Source organism: Grammomys surdaster, unplaced genomic scaffold (genome assembly GCF_004785775.1).
Source record: "Grammomys surdaster isolate TR1022 unplaced genomic scaffold, NIH_TR_1.0 129, whole genome shotgun sequence".
Taxonomy (NCBI): domain Eukaryota; kingdom Metazoa; phylum Chordata; class Mammalia; order Rodentia; family Muridae; genus Grammomys; species Grammomys surdaster.
The window spans coordinates 8,938,179-8,960,027 of record NW_021604587.1 but is presented as its reverse complement, the minus strand read 5'-3'; the positions used below and the strand labels follow the sequence as shown (position 1 = coordinate 8,960,027).

The 21,849-nt window shown below is 42.3% G+C and overlaps 1 protein-coding gene across 1 annotated transcript in view; it reads left to right on the top strand.

Moving 5' to 3' along the window:
- Ism1 (isthmin 1) overlaps window positions 1-21,849 on the top strand; it is a 75,359-nt gene that overhangs the window by 49,712 nt on the left and 3,798 nt on the right. Inside the window, exons 2-5 of the mRNA XM_028756244.1 lie at window positions 1,345-1,575; window positions 9,047-9,311; window positions 14,950-15,093; window positions 18,461-18,550. Of these exons, the coding sequence (XP_028612077.1) occupies window positions 1,345-1,575; window positions 9,047-9,311; window positions 14,950-15,093; window positions 18,461-18,550 (730 nt within the window). The remainder of the gene's footprint in view (window positions 1-1,344; window positions 1,576-9,046; window positions 9,312-14,949; window positions 15,094-18,460; window positions 18,551-21,849) is intronic.

Sequence of the window (21,849 nt, the reverse complement as noted above, 5' to 3'; positions counted from 1 at the left end):
TTTATAACCAGCCTTTATAGCACTAGAGCTGGGCAGATGTTCTATCCTCTAAGCTACTAGAATTTACTTCCCCATCAATAGTCCCAAGTTATAACTTGCTATGTTCTGCATGAGCTGCTCTCAACTCCTAATTGGCCAGCCCTCATGGCCATGTTTTCATAACTCACCTACCCCGTGGCAACTTTTCTCTCTACCTCTTTTTCTTCCTCCTCATGGTCCTCTACTTTCAACCCCAAGCCCAGGAACCCCCAAACCCCACCTTTCATCTGCCCTGCTATAGACTATAGACATCTTTGTTCACCAATCAGGGATAACTTGGGAACAAGGTTACATAACATCACTTGGGTCTATGTTCAGATTCTCTTATCCCTGGAAGCACCCAGGCCTTGGAACCAGTACTTAGCATTATAATGCATAGCAAAAGACCAAACTTCAACATGTAGATGAATAGATGAACCAATGGAGATTCAATAGGTGAATGGAGATATGTAATCAACTGTTTGACATAAACATCTACCTGATTTAATAAAATCTTTTGCTCCATGGCACACATCAAAGAAACTAAACTGGATGTTAAGAGTATAATGAAAGCCATAATGCTTAACCAGTTAAGGCTGTGAGAAACAGTCCCAGCTTTAAACAAATACCACTTTTCCTTCAAACTAGCAGTCTTATTTTGTTGTGCTTTGGTACTTACTTAATAAATAGTTCATAACTCCCAAGAAAATTCTTAAACTGGAAGACATTTCCTGACTTGGCCTTTTAAAGATGGAGAAACTAAACCATGTGCTAATGAAATGAGCTGGGAATACTATGCTGGCTGTGGTGGTTTGAATAAGAAAGGCTCCCATAGGCTTATATGTTTGACTACCTAGTCATCAGTTGGTAGACCCTTTGGGAAAGATTAGGAGGTGTGTTCTTGTTGGAGTAGGTATGGCCTTGGAGGAGATACATCACTGGGAGTGCGCTTTGAGGTTTTAAAAGCCCATGCTAGGCCCAGCATCTCTCTCTGCCTGGAGCCTGTAACCAGGATGTAAAGATCTCTGCTACTGCTGCAGTACCATGCTTGTTTGTCTGCTTCCCACCATGATAATAACCCTCCGGACCACCATGAACTAACCCTCTGGAATTGTAAGCAAGCCCCCAATTAAATACTTCTGTTATAAGAGTTACCTTGGTCATGGTATCATACCAATAGAACAGTAACTAGGCCACTGTCTTAACGCCAACCCCTGGAATGAATTTTTATCATCTGTTAATTTAATGGATGTTAAGAGTGGCACTTTTAACCACCTGCCTTCTAAGTATTTGTTCATTACTTATCTGTTTGTCTGTCTGTTTTAGAATAAACTCAACCTGGAGAGTGACTCCACATCAGAAACCAGCTTTCCTCTGTCCAAAGAAGCCCCGGAGGAGCACCAGGTTGTCCACCAACCCTTCCCCAGACAGCGATTCTCTCAAGAGACTGGGCATCCTTCACTGCAAAGAGATGGCCCCAGATCCTTCCTCCTTGACCTACCAAACTTTCCAGATCTTTCCAAAGCTGATATCAATGGGCAGAATCCAAATATTCAGGTAATTCTCAGCAAGTAGCAACTAAATGGAAAATAGTTCATTGTTTCCCAACCTGATTCTAAGAAGCCCAGCAGTTCCTCACATGTCCTTCCTTCTCAACCCTACTGTGATTCCTGCTGAGGGCTGTACTAGTCCCACACAAACAGTGTTGCAATACCCTTGATGATTTTTGAGACACTGAGATAAAAACAAAACAAAACAAAAGTAATGCTCCCTGAAATTGCTGAGATGTGGCAGCTATAGAAAAAGGCTGTGTGGTTTGTGACTAGACAGGGTAACCCACAGTCTTGATGTCAAAAGAAGGTGCATTCTATCAGTGCCTTGCTAGCTTGCCTTGTACACCAGAAATTTCTTCAGGAGGGGACAACCTCCTAAAGAATAAATGACTAACAAAAAATTACATAAAAAGGAAAGTGAACATGGATCTTCCTAGAAGAAAGTTCTAGATATTTTATTAAAATGGGATTTTAATGAAGCTAGGGAAATGGGACACCAGAAAAGGTCATCAGATTAAAAACTAATAGCATTCACCCACATTTCAAGGGAAGTGATACTTTGGTCTGGCCCTCAGGTGTCCTCATGAAGAAGAAGCCAAGGCATTCTCCTGTTCAGGGGGTCACTTCGTGGCTCACCAAGGTCACGTGACTAGTAAACTCTAGTTGTGCTGCTCAGCTCCAGGATCTCGAGCTCCCAGGAATACCCACCCGCCAAACTCCTGATTGCGGATGGTACCTGTGCCTTCTCTTTCTTCAGGAAGCTAGTTCAGGAAGCTCAGAGAGGCCCTAGGTCACCTAACCCTCACCTCACTCCTGTCTTTATGTGCTTGCTTCCAAAATGTCGGTGCTTTGCTCTGATTTCTTTCGTTTGTGTAAAGACAGCTTTTTTTTTTTTTAACATCACATCAAATGCTCATTAGCTTATGTAGCATCAGAATGGTGAATGTCCCTGTCAAAGCTTCTTTTCACTTGGTCCTCTCCTGGCCCAGCATGGGAGCAAGAAATTTATCTTCTTGCTCCTGAAAATGATGCTTCTGAAAGAGAAGCTTTGGAGGACATGGTGGGAGGAGGGCAGAGCTATTTCTAGGAAGCCTTTGTGTTTTTCTAGAGTCACCTTTTAGACACCAGAGACCACAACATGTGCCAAGAGTAAAGGTACATATTTCTAGGGGTTCAAATGTCAGAGTTATTCGATGATGGATTTGAGATAATGTAATTCCAACATAGAGATGTTGAGGCCTGACACCCTCAGCCCACTGCACCATCCAGTTATTCCATTCTGCTTTAGATAACCCCAGGCTGTTGGTCTTCCACATGGAAAGTAGAGAGGATAGGATAGCCAGTGTCTTATTGATCTGATGGTTTCTTTACCCTAAAGAGAACTGAGCTCCATATCTGACCTTTCATTTCTAGAAGGCCACAAGAAGTTAGTGTGATACTTAGAAAGTATCAAATAAAGAAAGATATTTCTTAGAAAGATATAGAAAGATATTCAAATAAAAGCAGCTACTTCCTCCCTGTACTCCACCCTTGTCTGTTTCTGTCTCTGTCTCTCTGTGTCCTCCTCTCCCTCTCTCCCTCTCCCTCTTCCTCTCCCTCTGCTCTCTCCCCCCTCTTTGTATATGTGTGTGTGTGTGTGTGTGTGTGTGTGTGTGTGTGTGTGTGTGTACATTCGAGCACACTGTACATGCTCATATGCACAGCATTAGCCTGTACAATCCCATGCACCATTACACTTGAGTAAACCCAGTTCCCTGGTGGTCCTTTGAAATACAAGGTGCTTCCCAAAGGAGAGATGATAATGATTTCTTGGTTGGCAGCTCTCATCTGGGCCTTAGGGCATTATTCTTTTGTTGAAAGCCACTGGTTCAAACCAGCCCAGCCAGGCACGCACAAAGCTATTATCATGGTTCCCTGAGCATTTCTTTGCTGGCTCTTGGCCTGAGAATAGGTATGTCTGGTGGGTAGCCTTCTGGTGCCAGATCCTCTGGCCTCCCGTGCTCTCGCCCTAGGCAACCTGCCTCTTACTCCCATCCAGTTATCCTCAGCTGGAACCCAGGAGCCTAGCAGGAATCAATACCCTTGTCTGTGACCCCCTCTGCAACTCCAAAGCTCAGGAGTGGATCCTGTCCCTCCTTTGAAAATGTTTGTACCCGTGAAAAATGACATTCCTAAGCTTCTGCAGAGAGCCATGTCCATTGCACCTTTTGACATTTAGGGTGGAAAAGCCTCATAATGGCCTACCGTCTGCCTTTACAGAGCATCTTTATGCTGTAAGTCAGGCAGCCTCTGTCCCATGTGAATTAGGCTTGATGTTAGCCCTGGATTCAGGATATTAAGAAGGAGGTGGGAACATAGTATTATCTCTGCATATGCATCTGTATATAATACATCAAATAGAAAGAAATAGCCTTGGATTCCTAAGCTGCATCTCCATGTTAGATTTTAAACAACATAAGAAATTTGGTTCTCCTTAAAAAAAAAAAAAAGTCATTCAGAAAAGAAAGCTAATCCCCTGGGACAATTTAGACTTGAACTTTACTACCCTTGGCTGAGTTTCTGTTCTTTGCTTGATGGTCAGATAACAAAGACAAAAATTCCAAAATAAACTCATTATCAGACTTGCTGCATCAATTCATTGCCACAGTAGCTATTTACAACCAAATATTTCCCATTTCTGAACCAGTCTGAGGTCAGAATCTACTTCAACAAATACAATTCTTTCTTTGCTTCCATTGAGAGAGACTTAAACACAGAGATCCACAGACATTTCTTCTCTACACAGACTGATTTCCATGGCCCTAGGCCTCATGGGTGCTACAAGATATACTCAGAGGGACTGGTCAAGGTTTTGCTTGCTTCTACTTCTGATTTCCCCTCCCGTATCTATAATACTTTTGAAATGGCCAGTCTGGCTGGGTAAGAGCCAAGAAATGCCTGTGCCCTGGATAAGAACCAATGTACCAATGGGAACCAACCTGGATAGCTGAGATTCTCCTGGGCTTCTGCTATTGTCAAGGACTATGGAGTCAAACTGAGCTGAGTTTGGAATCTAGCACCACCTATCAGATTGCTTGGATTCTGTAGCCCCTGGCCAGCTTCCCAATCTCACTGAACCTCAGTTTTCTTGTCTATAAAATTGGTGTAATAATTCTACCTACAATTGCCTAAGTCTTCTAATCTCTGGGGACTGAGATCATCCATATAAAGGGCTTAGCATAGGGTTATGTATGTGATAAGCTTTCTGTAACTGATAGATAGTGAAGATGGTGAAGGTGACGGAAAAGCACCTATGGGGATAATTAAGTCAGCAAGATAATTAGGTCAGCGACCAAATATCCTTATTTCAGAAACAAAGTACCTGGCTACTTTGTTCAACACTCCAAACCCACATAAATGTGGAAAGAGAAAATAGACTCAATAAAGTTGTCCACTGATCTCCACATAGCAACAAGTGTAGACACACACACCACACACACACACAAATAACTTTTTAAAAGATTAACTGAAAAGCAAAAGATTTTTCTCAAAACTGTCACTATGCCTTCTTTGCCATTTACCTTCGGAAGATGATTTCCCTAAGCCAAATCTGTGCCTGAAAAATGAGTCTAAATTTTGTAGAACAGACAATAATGTCTGGGCAAGCACACTGCTACAAATCTCAGTGCACTAACCGCAATTATGTAGGGAATACCACAGTTTCTTTGGAGCATCATTAGGTCTGAGACAAGAGGATTGAATATCATCCTGCTCTATTTTGTGTTCTTTCTGCTGAAGTTGTCAAGGAAGAAGGGCAGCAAAATCCTTTGCTGCAGACATATTTCTGGGTGTTCTGTACTCTTGAGGGAATCCTTTTTCTGTCTGGAAAATTATAACCTACATCCATCTACTCAGTCCATCCAGTTCACAAAGCTCTGAGGAGCAGCAAGAGCTAAAGCCCCATTCTGTTCACTGTGTTCACAGCTTCTACATTCATGGTGGCCATGGCTTAGCAATTAGACTGGGAACTGTCTTAGTCTTGCTATAGAAAGTGCTTTGCAGAGCAAGAGTAAAGTGTTTGGCTCTAGTATTAGTTATAACTATTGAGCAAAAATAAAACCAAAACCAAGCAAAACAAAAAAAAAACAAAAAGTTGACCAGGATTATGTTTATTTCCCAGTTTAGGACAGAATTGAAACCTATTTTTGCATATCCTTTGGAGCAGAGAAAGTCTGTCTTACATTTGGCCTGGAGCTTTTGAAAGAGTTCTCTTTCTTTCACTAGGTATTCTAAGGGACTTCAAAGACATACAATCAAGCTAGAAAGGAGGGTGAGATCTAGGGCCTTTATCAGCTTCAAGTTAGCTGTGCTTACTCCATATCTGCAGCACATTCACATTTATTGCTCAAGAGATCTTTCCAAAGGTTTCCCTGACTCTAAAATACCCGAATAGAGTAAGGGAAACAGGAAACGAAAACTAATCCCAGCCATTTGAGAAGGCATTTGCCATGCTTGTTTCGTCTTTTTAATTGGATGCCTATAAAATTTCAGGTTCGAGATTAGATTTTCCCTTTTGATATCAGTGTGAGGTTTCCACATTGCCGACTGTGGGGAAGGGTGGGTCCTAAGATTTGTTTGTGTTTTGTTTTGTTTTGTAATTCATTTGGGGCAGTGGCTAGAAATTAAAGAGAAGAAAGAAACCTCGAAGCTGTTGAGATTTAGTCATTGATATAGCTTTTGGAGTAAATTCCTATTTTGCTACCCATTGCTTCGCCAGGCAAGGACTCTATTTTGTTTGGATCTGAGCAACAATTTTGGAGGAAAAAAAAATCATATTGACGGTAATAGCTTGAAACATAAAATTGTTTTTATTCCCAGCTTGGAGAAATTGCAGGGCACATTTTGTTTAAGCAATCCCTTTGACTCCAGTCTGAATACAAACGGGAGTACCCAAAAGGTTGGGCATGTCCTCCCTTATCTCCTAGTCAAAGACTGATTTCATTACCATAATTGCCTGCTTGCCTGGCTCCCTAGCTCTTGGCAGCCTTTCTCCTCCAAGACCGTTAATATCCTTGCTGACAATTGTTGCAGCTCAGTAGTTCTATCTGTAGAAAGAGGGGGATGGGTCTTCAAAGGAGAAAGCCTATGTGTTCAAAGGCTCTGCCTTGCCCATCCTCCCATAGGAGTTTTGTATATGCCACCCAGCAGTGTGCTCTTTACTCACTTGTCCTTCCAAGGTTCCATGGGGGTCCTTGTTGTCATTATCCCCTAGCAACTGTCCATTCTGCCAAACAACAAGGATAGAACATGTGTGTTGTATTTCTTTTCTTCTCTTAATTTTAAAATCATAGCTGAATTACATAAAACCTTTATAATTATAAGAATGCAAGAGATGCTCACAAATTAAGACAATGGGGACAGCCTGAGCTAAATAAAGTTCATGATGCCCTTCTAAGCGTCCCACAACAGAGGAGATAGATGCACTTGGCCTGACACATTCTCAGTATCCTATGAGAGCTACAGTCATCCTCTGGACCGTATCTAGATCTCAAGCCTAGGACCACTATTGACTTGGCAGCTTCTTTAAGTGTCAAACTGAATACAATTCAAACAATCCCCAAGCTGTTTATCTAAAGGATGGGCACACCCCAGTGCAATTTGGCAGAGTATCTTAGCAACTCCTCAGATGTAGGGTCAGGGCAAAACTGGGATTGCATCTGCCCAGTACATCTTGCGCTGATTACTTGGGAGTGCGTGTTTCTGATTCATGTGCATGTAACTCTTCCAGGAGGTGTTGCAAGAACTATGTGATGGCCAGAGGAACCCAATGAGTCTTTTATTAATTTTTAAACAAGTTTTTTTAAAACATTTTTCTACGCTGATTGTCTCCTAGAGCCATGAAGCTATGTTCTTCCAGACCTGTGACAGATTTCAAGAGTAGGCTTCATTTATCCAAAGAACAAGTTCTAACCACAGCCCAGGACTATGTGCTTTGACCCTGCTGTTGGGGATGAACAATGGGAGGAGAAAAGTATCATAGCTGGGAAAGCCTTGTCCTGAGGGCCTTGCACTCACATCCATGTAAGTTCTATAGCATCTACCCTGCCCCTAGTACCTGAGGCTCTCTGCTCCCTCAGTCCTGTGAGACGGTCCTTACTTCTATCAGTTACTTTGGAAAGGCAGTGTGGCAAAGCTAGTAAGAACAAGGGCACTGGACCCATATCCTCTTCATCTGCTACTTCTTAGCCCTATGACTTTTGGCCAGCCATCAACATCTATGCGCCAGTTCCCCTAATCTATAAAAAGCAATCTCATGTAGCAATCACTACAACACCCAATAGCTTGGAGCAATGACCATTGGATTGTTCATGGTCCTCTAGGACCCAAGTTGTGACAGAACTCAACCAAGAGAGCGTGTCCAGCTTTGATGTGGTATCAGTGGGCGTGGCCCAACTGGGACTGAACAATCCATAATGCTTTCAGTCATGAATACTTAGCCTCAGTTTTCTCCTACACAGTCTTTCTCTTTATCTGATCTGTCTTTACATATTGACCAAGGCTGGGCTTCCTTACATATCTGTGAGAACATTCCATAGAAAAGACTAGGGAAGCTGCAATACACTCTTATGGTAGCTTCAGCACATTTTTTGACATATGCATGTGCATGTGGTGTGTATGCCAGTGTATACATATGTTCACATATGTGTCCAGGTACATATATGTGCAGAGGCCAGAGGTCATTGTTGGTGTTTTCCTCAAACACTCTCTACCTTTCATTGTATTGAGACAGGGTTTTCACTAGAGCAGAGTTCTCCAATTCAATTGATCTGGCTAGCCTGTTTGCTTTGAGGGAGTAACCCTGTCTCTGCCCCTCAAGAGCTGTAACTGCAAGCAGGCCACCATGCCCACCTACCATTTATGTAGGTACTTAGGATTTGAAGTTCAGACCTCACACTTATTCAATGGGCAATGAACCACTGAGCCATCTTTCTAGCCCTCCCTAAATCATCTCCCTTAATCCAATGAATGTCACTTATTTCCATTTGCCAGGATCAAGGGAGTCATGAGGCTATTCCCAGAGGACAGTAAGTAAAAATGGACTCCACTTGTTGATGGTACCTGTGCAAGGGTGTGGACTGTGAGACAGAGCACTTAGAAAAAAGTGTCTGACACTGCACCTGTTCAGTAAGTTATGCTTTGCTGTGGCTGTTCTTCCAGCATCTCAGGAACATAGTGTTCTTTCAGTGAAAGGCTACTCAACAATTAGTCACCAGTAAACTAAGAACCTAGTCATGTGTAGCCTCTGCATATCTGAGGCCTTACTCTTGGTCATGGAGTTCATGTGGCCATTCCTGGATGTCTTATGTTCTCTAGCACCATGTAATTGCAGCTTGCTTTCACAGGGGATGCACTCACCTTTTCCTTGGTCTCTCTCAGACCTTCCTAGCTTGAAGTTGCCGATTCCTCATTGACCTGGCCTGTTCTGAATTCCTCAGGTCACCATAGAGGTAGTCGATGGCCCTGACTCTGAAGCAGAAAAAGATCAGCATCCGGAGAATAAACCCAGCTGGTCACTCCCAGCTCCCGACTGGCGGGCCTGGTGGCAGAGGTCCTTGTCCTTGGCCAGGACAAACAGTGGGGACCAGGACGACAAGTATGACAGTACCTCAGATGACAGCAACTTCCTCAGTGTTCCTAGAGGATGGGACCGTCCAGCTCCGGGCCACCGGACTTTTGAAACCAAAGAGCAACCAGAGTACGGTGAGTTTACTACCCAGTAATATAAAATTGGTGGGGAGAGTAAACGTGGATGATAAGGCCTTACAGACATGAGGCCAAGCAAAACCCAGTTTACTGTATGTGGTTTTCAGTCTTCTCTGAGGCATACCTCATAAAGGCTGTCTTCACAGAAGCCCCATGGAGCTGCCTGCAGACACATTTTTTTTGAAACATTATAATTTTTAAATTATACTTAAGAAGTATTTTTTTAGGGTCGTTGGGGTTCTTTCTTGTCTTGTCTTTTCTAAAATTTAATTTTATTTCTAAAGATGGATAAATTATTAAATCACCTTCCCTGTATTTTTTAACTGTAAAAAAAAAATGTGCTAAAACCCAGTTTAATAAAAGAGATGTGTGCAGTTGCTTCCTGTGAGGAGGCAGCTATGTCACGTCTTGTATTAGCAATAGAATGGTCCTTCAGAATCCACATGTACAAGTTGTGTCAAGGTTATCAAAGAAAGCTTCCTCCTCTACAGTAAAGGTTACAACCCCAAGGTGAGACTACTGGGTTTGTGTTTGGGCAACAACAGAGAGGTAAGGTAATAGGAAACTTCCAATTCAGTGAGTTAATAAAAAAATCTTTTCTTACTTTAGTTGAGATGAGAGACAAGGAGACCGGATCTCAGATCCACTCACTCCCATAAATGTCCACTCCTTCTTCCTTCAAATGAATGCCTGCTGTTACAAATGCCCTGTTGTCAAGTCCTTATGGTTTCCCTATCGCAGACCAAGGACCGAGCAATACATAATGAGGAGTATAGAGGCTTGGATGAGAAGCCCCCCTATTAGTCTCAGGTACTTGAAAACTTGGTCCCTAGTCAGTAACTGTTTGCGGGGGAGGGGGATTAGGAGGTGTGACCTGGTGGTAGGAAGTATGTCACTGGGGATGGACTTGAGGTTACAAAAGCCACCACTCTCCAGTGTGCTCCTTCAGTCTCCTGTTTGTGAGCTCTCAGCTGCTGCTCCGGTGAGTCACCTGCCACCTCCACTTATGGATTCTCCATCGTGGACTCTAACCTGGAATTGTAAGCCCCAAATAACTTCTTTGTTCTTTATGTTGCCTTGGTCTTGGTATCTTATCACATCAATAGAAGAGTTCAGATACAAGGATGATACAGAGCATTTCAAACAGAGATTCAAGCACGTATTTTTCTATCCACAGTATTTTCTCAGGCCCTAAAGTGACTGTAGTGAAGTTGGATAGGTACAGATTATTGGTACCTTTGTTAGGTTTCAATTCTTTGAGATTGTCTAACTTATAATAATCTAATTTTAGCAGAATATTTTGCAGTGATTTTTTTCATGGAGTTTTCTTTATAATGTTCTGTTAGTTATGCCTTTAAAAAGGAAGGCTAATTTTGGCCAGAAGCAATGTTGCTGGAATAACAAAATAGCTAACAGGATATACTGAGAGTAGATAGACTTCAGATACCATTCCAGATGTTCTGAGTCTGAACTGTGTGACATCTAAAAGTATCTTAACTTTTAAGATAAAACTCAGTTTCCTTGTCCATAAAAGGAGTTTAATTTTCCTGCCATAGATTTATCCTGGGAGCTAAATGACCATCCAGGACTTGTGGTTCTTGTTTCCCAGTGACCAGTTTCAGGCAAGTTCCTGTCAATTCAGTGCCTCCTACACTAGAACTGGTCCACAAAGCTCCACTGTTCCAACACTATAAAAGGAAGATTTTTACCATCCCAAATAGCACCTTTGAACAGCAGCTCTTGCCTCATTGCAATGCAGAGCATTGTCTTCCCTTCTTGAGCTCTTTGATGTCACTGGGGCTGTCAAAATGCCACAGAAATATTCTCAGGGACAGTCTGTTCTTGTCGTCTTTGTAATCACTGCTGCTGAGGCTCATTTTCTTCTCTGAACCACACTCCCTCCCAGTCACGCTGACTTACAGTGTCCTCACTTGTCTTTCCAGCATCATAAATTAGATTTATCACTTGTCACATATATGACAACTTCTTCCATCTGGCATTAAAACAGAGAGGATTTCTCCCCAGAAAGATGTGTTCCATCCAGAAATCCTAATTCTGCCCTTTGACCTCATGTAATAGGAATCCCCTGAAAGGTCTTTGCTGGATGCTGATCTGGACCAGTGTGTGACAGAAGCTCAGGACAATAAAGATTTCCCTAGGAGATTACTCCCTGATAAAAGTGATTTATCATGTGGCTAATCTGTGAGCAGTTAAGGATATGAAGGAAGCCACCTACTGGTAGAATAGATGAAGTCCTTGATGGTTGCTTGTAGATAACATTTCGGGATAGATTTCTGTGATGTATTTCTAACAGATTTTAGAAGAAAGCACTTTGTGAAATCCTAACATTCTGGAAGCTGAGGCAGGTGGATCATGAGTTTGAGGCCAACGCAGACTACATAGTTAGCTGTCTCAACATGTTAACAAACAAACAAACAAACAAACAACAAAAAAGAAACTACTAATACCCCAATTTAGCAGCTTCAAACAACAGAAGAAGGGTTCTCCCTCAGTAGTCTACAGTTGACTGAAATGTTCATCTGGGCTGAGATGGGCTGATTTGGTTGGAGCTGACCTGTCTCCAGTAACCTCAGTAGCAATGATGGGGCTCAACTAAACAATTAGGAATTCTGAGATAGCCAGAACCTCTCACCTCCTGGACCTTAGTTCTCTTGGGCTCTTTACATGGTAGTAGACTAGTTCCCTCCAGCTAAAAAACACAAGTCTACATGCTTAGACATTTTGCAGGCCTTTGCTTGCATCTTATTTGCCATTATTCCATTGATTGAAGAAAATCATGTGGTCCAAAACCAACATTAAAAACGTGTAACCAAGGAAATGGACATGGAGAAAGAATTTATCAGTATCATTTCTCATACACTCTGATGCAGCATTAACATTTAGTCATTGTATGGTGTATTTTTTGCCAAATTGACCCAAGCTAGAGTTGACTTGGAAAAAGAGAGCCTCAACTGAGGAATTGCCTCCATCAAACTGCCCTGTGGGCATGTGTGTAAGGGCATTTCCTGATTTATGATTGATGTGGGAGAGTTGATTGTGCACAAGTGGTCCTGGGTTGATTAAGAAACCAGGCCGAATGAGGCATGTAGAATGAGCCAGGAAGCAGTGTTCCTCCTGCTCTCGACTTTAGTTCCTGCCTGGAGCTCCTATCCTGACTTGCCCAGTTGATGGATTACAACCTATGAGTCATAAGATGAAATAAATCACTTTCTCCCCTAAGTTGATTTTGGTCAATCTTTTGCCATAGCAATAAAAGGAAACCAAAATGGTCATGTAGATCCAGAAAACCAAAGGGAGAAGTCTAACTTATGCAAAGATTCAAATATGGATCTGATAGTGAGCTAAGACCTCGGGTTGATTGATGAGTTGTTGCCCTCACTGAAGTGCAAAGGTAAGGCTGTAGGAGATTTCTGGATAGCAGAGGCCCTTTTTTTTTTTCTTTTATAAAGTCAAGCAGTGCAATGCTTGGACTCACTGGATTTTATCTTATTCTTCTATTCCCTTCCCAAGTGACATGGCTTCTACTTGAATGACTTAATGTTTGTTGTTCAAGCTTACCCTCTCTCTTTTTAAATTGTGAAAATATGAGACTCTACTGTGTCTCTTCTTGCTCATTTTAACAACATCTAGCCCTGGTCTCTGTGTGCAGGATAAAATGCAGTGTCTGTACATGTAATGTAATTCATGACACACAGATGACCTCACTAACAAACATGCAATCATGCAATTGTTCCAAGCATGTCTGAAAAGGTCTGGGAAGGAGCAGTGGCTATTCTGTCTCAGACTTTTCTCCCTCTAGAAGCAACTTAATTATCCAGCCATGCTGGGTAGATGCCTCAGAGGAGACAATAGAGAGGTTCACACTGGAAAAATGATGCCCAGTTCTCTAATGTAAAACATAAGCTTCAGACATCTGTTTGGCTGTGTGGTTGGAAAACTGTGTCTTAGAAGAAATCAAAGTTTGGAAAAAATCAGTTTGATGGAAGGAGATAGAAGTGGACGATGCTTCTGAGGGTAGGTATGGCATGAGAAAGTTTTCCATTCAGTTAGGGAAGATGCCATCACAATGTCATACACACACACACACACACACACACATTCATACACACCCATCACTTCTGAATAGTAGGCAGAGAAGACTCAGAAGCCCTATGATAGCCCAAGGTGCCTTCAGAGTGAGAACTGTGTCAACAACAGCCTTGGCAACTGGCATAGGACCCAAGATTCAGGTGGAAACGTGTAGAGAACATTCTTGTTGGGTCTATGTAATAACAACCACCACAACCTATTATGAGTGAAGGGTATCCCATCCCTTCAAGGCACATGACTGTAGCCCCATGCTTGGCTCACACAGAGGCCCTAAGGTTATTGGAAGCTGTGTATAAGCTGGGAGAAATTATTATGGAGTGCTGTTAGTGGAAGAGTCATGTTTTAGAGAGCAAGGGCATGATGCTATACCCCAAGCTTTCCTTTCTATTAACTTGATAACCCTGAACAAGCCCCCTACACTCTAGGACTCTTGTTAACATTTCCTTCTGATAAGAGAAATTTAACCTTAACAATGTGCCTACCTCCCAGCCCCCCTAGTGTGGTCTACTTTCCTTTCCCCATGTTATTCATAACTTCTAATATACTATATAATTTACTATTTTATATTCATTGTTCATTCTGCCATAGTTAGAAAGCCTTGAAAACTATTCTTAACAATATATCTTACATATCTAGAATTATGCTTAACATATAGTGAGAGTTTAATTAATATTCATTGGCTTTATGTTGAATAATGACTTCAAAGGCAATAGCCTTTAATATATTGTTATTTACTACTCTGTAACAAATCATCCTATTCTTGGCACCTGAAAAAAATAGCAGTCATTATTTTTTATGGTTTAGTTGCTTAGGAAGTACAGACCACTGGGCAGTTTGACTTTTCATGGCTTTAGTTACATTCAGTCTTTATAGGAAAGGATTGGGAATCTCTGTTACACTGTCAAATGTGTTGTAGTCCTTCATATGGCTCTATTCTTAGTAATATCTCATCATTCTTAAATTTGTTCTCCCTGAACTTCTTTCATGATGGTTGGATTTACCAGATCAAAGTAGACTGTAAGCCAATGGGGACCATAAGGTCAAAGTAAGACTATATTGTGTAGAACTCTCCCCTCGGTTCCCCTCCTCTCTCTTCCCCTCCCCTTCCCTCTTCTCCTCTCCTCTTCTTCCTCTCTCATCCTGTTTCCCTCCATCTCTCTCCTCTTTCCTCCCCTTCTCTTCCTTCCCTCATCTTTCTTCCTCTCCCTCCCTTTCTCCTCTCCCTTTCTCCTTCCTCTTCTCCCCTCTCCCCTAGCCCCTCACACCACAAGGAAAGAAGGTATGTCCCAAGGATTAGGTTCCACTCACATACAGATTGACACAGTGCTGTAACCCTCTCAGTCTTCACAAAGCTGAGCCCTAAAGAGAACCTGCAGCTATGAACCTTTGAACTCAGGCTGTACCTAGACCTCTCAAGAGCAAGAATACTGGAAGTGGAAGAATGCACAGCCAGCAGGCAATGTGAGCAGGAGACACGGGAACTCTTCAGGCGGGGATGATGATCGTCTCCTTGGCTCCCTTCCAGATTCCACAGACGGTGAGGGTGATTGGAGTCTCTGGTCTGTCTGCAGCGTCACCTGTGGAAATGGCAACCAGAAACGGACCCGTTCTTGTGGCTATGCATGCATTGCCACGGAATCCAGGACCTGTGACCGTCCAAACTGCCCAGGTAATTGTGAGGCTGTGGCTCCAAGTTCAAGGGAAAGAGTTTTTTGTTTTTGGTTTGATTCTTTTTTATTAATTTATATTTTAAAACTTGGAGAAATTACTTAAAAGATAACTGTTTCCTCACTAGAGTGGGACAACTAGAGACAGCTGATAGATTTGGTGGATGAGAAAATGGATTTGCTGAGTCTTAAGTACAAGTGCAGTGCCCGTGACTAATGCGATGCCATCTTCTACTCATTTAACTTGGAGGAGGGACTCTGATCAGTTTAGACCTTTGATGTGGGATTGTCATGACTTGAAAAACTTATTGGAAAATAGATACTTATGTCTGATAAGGAAGCCAGCATGAGTGGATTCTCATTCTCACGAAACCATGAAATTGATCCTGTCAATAAGACCTCAGAGTTGCCCAAAGCTTCACATAGAACAAACTGGGGCAATTTAGCATTTAATTGTGACCTTATACTATAGTATCAGTTCCTTGAAAATTAACGTAAATTGATAACTTCGTGAAGAATTATTTTGGGACTAAACAATAATTATGACTGTGGTTGCCAAAGTTAAAGTGGTTTGTCAAAATGTAGTTTATGAACTATTGGTATTGATACCTCCATTGTTAAAGGGATCAAACAGGAGGAGACAGAGGAAGAAAAGAGGCAATCAGGACCACGAATGTCCCACAGAGCCTAAACTGTGAACCTACTGATTCTTTACACAAAGCTTATCTTCCCCTGGCCTATAGTTTTACTGTGTTCCCAAATGCCAGGCAGAATCCCAGCCTACAGTAATACCTTAGGTTCTTTCACGAAACCACACATTCCAAGTGGGTTCATCTAAAAGAAATTTCGGAGACAGAAAATCTGATCCCCACACACCAGACCTCCTTTTTCTACCCCAGACATTCTATTCTCAATCCAGAGACATTTGGACCAAAACAAGAGTGGAAGCACAAAGGGATTTCTAAAGGGGGGTGGGGGGTGACTGGAATGATGTCTACACTGGCAAAGGGTATGCGAAGAAAATGGAGTCGAAACTTAAGAAGTGGTGGCTCTGGCTCCAGGTCAGCCCTGCAGATGTCTTGCCTCTCCTAATTTTTCCTGTGCTCCTTACAATGAACTGAGACAGAAGTCTGACAAGGTGGGTTTTAGCTCAGTAGGAGTGAAGTTGTAAAAGATAACAGGAGTAGGTGGAAGAGACCCCCAGGAAGGATGTGAAGAAGAGAAGGAGAATATGAAGAAAAGGATCAAAAGAATATTGAGATGTAGAGAAGGAAGGTTGTCTAGGGATGTGGGTAAGGCATGAAGTATTGTCTACCCATGTGTGAGGCCCCAGGTTAGAGAGCTAGTGCCAAACAAAAGGAAGAAGAAGGAAGGAGAGAAAAGAAAGCAAAGGATAGGAAAGAGAAGGGGAGAGGGATGGAATGGGAGAAGAGGGGAGGAAAGGGAAGAGAGAAGAGATGGGTGAGAGAAAAGTAAAGATTAAGGAGAAAAACAGAAAGAACCCTTGTGTGAATTAATTATGATTTGAGAAAAAAAAAGCTCTTCAAAAAAAAAAGAAAGAAAGTGAATTTTAGAAAATAAACACTTTCAGGGGTTCTTAAATTGCAATTTATTAAAAATATTTTTCTGCAAAAAAAAAGAAAAACAGAAAGAAAAAGATGGTCATAAGGAAAATGGGAGTGTTCTGGGTAATTAAGTACTAATCAAACTTCCATGGATTTTAGGTATGTAATTTCATTTAATTCTCAAAATTGCCCCATGAAGTTGAAATTTATTAGTGTATTTGCTTAGCATTTGTGGAAATTGAGACCCAAAACCCAGCAACAAATGATATTTGTGCAGTTTGAATCCATGATGCCTGATTCCAGAGGCTATGGCCTGAACTGGTACACTCTTTCTCCTTTGCCATGAAGAAAGGTCTCCAGCTCAACCACACACAGACACAGGTAGAATTTTACTATGAGTTATAAGGGCATGCCTGCATTTTGGTCAGAGCTAGGATCCAGAGCCAAGGCAGGAGATGTGGATTTCTTGTCAGGGTAAGACTCTTCTCTGCTGCCATTTTGCTTGTTCCCTTCTTGGGTACCAGGGCTAAGCATAGTGCAGCCAGCATCCCTCTTGCGTGAATTTCTTCGCATCTGTGCTTGCCCACTTCAGTCTTTCAGCTTGTCTGGTTTAGGAGGTACCAGATTCAAGGGTCCCTTTGGATAGGAATGATTGCTTTTAGCAGGGTCTCCTTATTTGGTTTGTTGAATCTGATTTTCTGGAAGTAACTATGGAATAGACAAAGTCTTGTAGGCTTGGTAGTGATCATACTGTAAAAGCATGTCCCCCTGAGGGCTGGAGACATGGCTTGGTGGCTAAAAGCACCTGCTGTGCCTTCAGTTCCCAGTACCTATGTCAGGCAGTTCACCTGGAACTCCAGCTCCAGAGGATCTGATGCCCTCTTCTGCCCTTCTCAGCCACCAGAATGCACATAACACACACACACACACACTTCTTATAACCATTTCCCTAGGTCATTTAAGGACCTAATGTAAAATAAGAGTGATCTCCTAAAGGATATCCTGTCATGCCCAGCAATGAAGTTAGAGTTCCCCAACAACAGTGCCACCAGCCTCTGCTCTTTCCTTTTCCTTATGATTTAGCTTGCACAGAACTGCTGTTTGTAAGGAAGCTGAGTTAGGTGTGGTAATTCTAACAGGTTTAAGAGATCTGAATGGTTTATAGCAAACTAGCTTCAGCTTTTGAGAGTAAGTAATGGGGAGAGGTCCTCTGTGCATCCTTTCTGAAGCATCAGTAGAAATAGAACTAAGCAATTAATGAAGTGGGAAAGACACACTACTGCTTCCCCTGTCTGGGGGATGCTCACTCCACACTTCACTCATGTGAATTGACACTGCAAGAGAAAGATGTCAGATCTGAATTTAATGAAATGAATACTGAGGCACACAGAGATGAAATGTCCTGCCCAGGTCCACACAGCTAGTAATGATTTAGACCCAGACAGTTGGCCATTTACAAGAAGGTATTGAGCATTCTGCTGTCTCAGGCTTAGTTTGTCACTCACCAGACAGCTACAAGCAGCCCACCAATCCTTACCCCCATCACCAAGGCAAATGGCTGAGCCCATGGAACTCTTGCAGGCACATTTGGATCTGATTTCGAGCTGTGAATAGTATCTGGGGTTTTAGTATGTTTTATGCACCGCTACCTGCTTTTTACTGTTTCCTCTGTTGGCAAGTTTCTACCCGTGAGGAGTAATGAATACAAGAAGGCTTTGTTCAGGTGTTTTGTTTTGTATTGGTGGGGGGATGGTGAATTTTTCCATATAACTGGGGAGAAAATGAGCTCTTGTTCTCTGTTTAGGAATTGAAGACACTTTCAGGACAGCAGCCACTGAAGTGAGTCTGCTTGCGGGAAGCGAGGAGTTTAATGCCACCAAGTTGTTTGAAGTTGGTAAGAGAATTTTTTTTCTTTTTTTTAATCCAAATATTGGTTCAGTGCTTTGGAGATTCATTTTGCTTTTGCAGTGCCATCCTTGGACCCATGAAAATGTTTCATTTTTCCCTTTGAGGTCCATTACTCCCAACATATTTCTTGCTCACTGAATAGACTCCAAGCAAGAAAGGGAGCAACCTCATCCCTCCGACACCAGACTAGACTGAGACATAGGACACCTCTTTGTGCAACTTGTAGAGCCTCCTAAGTGAGAGATGGGCTGGACCCCACCCTCCCCCTAGCAAAAAGTAAACCCACTACCCATCTGTCCTCACCAAGCATCCAGTAAAATGAAGTCTCCAGCAGAGGAAAGGAAGGGGGAAGGAAGTTTTCTCAATATTTTATACTTCCTTCCATTGCAAGGATTTTCCATTAAAATTTTCCATTAAAAGAGAAATTCAGTACACTTGAGTGTGTGTGTGTGTGTGTGTGTGTGTGTGTGTGTGTGTGTGTGTGTGTGTCATTTCCAACTAGAAAGTGCTGGCTCAGAAGCAACAGCATGAATGAACCCAGCAGAAAGCATCCCCTCAGGTGCAAGCTTGCTTTTCAGCACAGCCTCAATTACTTGTGGATACCAGTCTGTGTTATAAAAGAGTGAGATTCCTTCTGTCCCACTTCTTTTATCCCCAAAAATTCTTTTGTTATCTCAAGTCTGCTGTGCCTCCTCAGATGGAGCAGTCCTAAATCTCTTTTAGTTTCCTATCCCAACTATTTTGAGATGTCATTTTCTCTTTCTCAAAGAACTACAGGAGTCAGTCAAGGTTCTGAGTAGAATAGTCTAGAAAACAAAGAATGAAAAATAAAATGGTGCCAGGACTCTGATGAAAAGAAACAGTAAATAGCATTAGCATCAGCATCTCCAGTGGTGGGTGGGGCAGTCCTCCTGCCTCCTCCCTCTAGCCCCAGCTGAGGAGGTATCCACAGTGGAAAGCTGCTGGGACAAAAGACAATCGGTTTTCTCTAAGAGGGTAGTCTCTGGTAAGTTGAGCATGCTCCAGTTGAAGACCACATAGCAAAGAACATTTGGATGACACAAACTGGTTTTGATGGAAGAAGTGGGGGAATTGAATGGTTAGGAAGAAGGGTAGCACTGGGAAGAGTGGGGTAGTGAATGCAATCAAAACATATTGTAGAAAATCCTCAAAGAACTAATAACATTTTTTTTTCTGAAAGATAGGGTCAGCCATGCCTTAACCTCCATGAGGGGAACGCCAACTAGTTGGGCTGATTTTCCAAAATAAATCCCAGATCTTGTTTTAGCTAGAATATACTTTGAATTTTACAATACTTGTTAATAATTTATTTTTAAAACAAAATCTATTCAAACATGCCTGTAAGCCAAACTCAGGACAGTTTAGAAATTCTGTATTGTTAGGCCCTCCACCTCACCCCTCACCTCACATACACAATGAGATTGCATTTATTTAACAAGAGCCTTCTGCAAGCACAGTTCCCTGGATTTATTTTTTAAGCTGATGATGACAGTCCGAGGTCTCCAGGGGACAGAGAACTTCTCCTGTCTCCTATCACATTTCACAGGCAAGCACCTTTTATTTTTTTCTATAGGGCAAGGCATAAGGCCACATCCAGTTCATGGCTAAGGATACCAGAACTGAGAACTATTTCGACCAGAGTCCAGGCAAAAATGAATTGAGTACATAGGCAATTGACGATGATTTCGGAAGGGACCATTTCTAAACTTATGATTTAAACTGAAAAGGAAAACCCAGGACTTGCAACACTGGAGAACTCTTACTATTCTTGATCTGATGGAACCTTGATAGGGTCAGCAAGCACACCTCAGAGGGAGAGCCATCAGACCACAGTCCCAGTCTCCCAAAGAATATAGGCAATGTGAAGGGAGAGAGAAACCAGTGAAATGTTCTAGCCTCACCATCTTCCCTCGGTATGGTCCACTGATGGGTCCTCCCATTGGGCAATCCAATCAGAAAGCAGGGGTAAAAAGCCTATTGATATGGTCCATGTGTGTCAGGACAAGAGCATCATGGGATGAAGACACAGAAGGGCAAACAGAAAATGAGAAATGTGGACTGGAAACACTGGATTGCCGCAAGCTAGCACTGCCTTGAGTTTTCTGATATGTAAAATGGCATGAGGCAGGAGTGCATCTTACAGAATGTCTGTAGAATCTAGTGAGTCAATTATCTGCCAAATTCAAGTATGCCCATCAAACTGAATACTCTGCATAAGTACATTATTTTAATGAAAATAGGTCAACAAATGTTTTATAGTCACATGAATTACAGTAGTCTCCAACCTTGGAAAATATAATGCCATTTCCTCAGGCTTCCTAAAGTTTGTTTCTAAAGGTCCTGACCTTCCAAGATGAGCCTGTGACTTCCCAGGTACTACCCAGAAAGGAACTGTCTCACTCTGAGTGACAGACAAGAAGATATAGAAAGAAATCCTAGAACTCAGACTAAAAAAAAAAAAAGAAGACAGTGTGCATGCCAGCTGGCCCTACCCAGGACAGTGCACTGTTCATTTCACATCCCCTGCCACTGACACTCCATCCCAAGTTCATTGGAGAAGTCCTTCTTTCATGCCAACTTGACATTGGGTCAGCAGAAGCCCAGCAAGTTGAAATGCCTTGTCATAAAGCTGCTAAGAAGTTGAACTTTTATCCCAGCCAGGTTAAGGTGAGAATTTAATCTTATACCAGAGCTCTGTGTAGACTCCTGAGAAATATACCGTCTCCACTCCCTTCCCCATCTAACTAATGGGACACACGCCCCATTCCAGCTGACCCTATATCTTGACCATGTGATCCCATATATAACCATACCAGCCTCCCAAGCATTTGCCCCCTTAATGACTGGAGTCCTTTCTCCTACCTTACTCTCACTATCCACAGACTTCTCAGCCACTGGAGTCCAGCAATCCTGACTCCTCTTGATCCAACTTGCTGGTACTACCGAGCATAATTTTTCCTGAGCTCTTACCATTGATATACCATACTGGATTCAACACTGGATCAATTTTTTTTTGCTGCACAGCTCAATTGATACGTATTTCACTGAGTGCCATGGCTCCCTAGAGACCTCTGACCAAGCCTAAACTGAAAAGGTCTCCATCACATGATACCCAACAACCTTGTTCTCTCATACATATACATTCTACTCCAGAGGATAAAAAAAAAGTATCCTCAGCCCCAACCCAATCATCCTTACTCTTGAATCCTTGAATCCACTCTCTCTCTCTCTCTCTCTCTCTCTCTCTCTCTCTCTCTCTCTCTC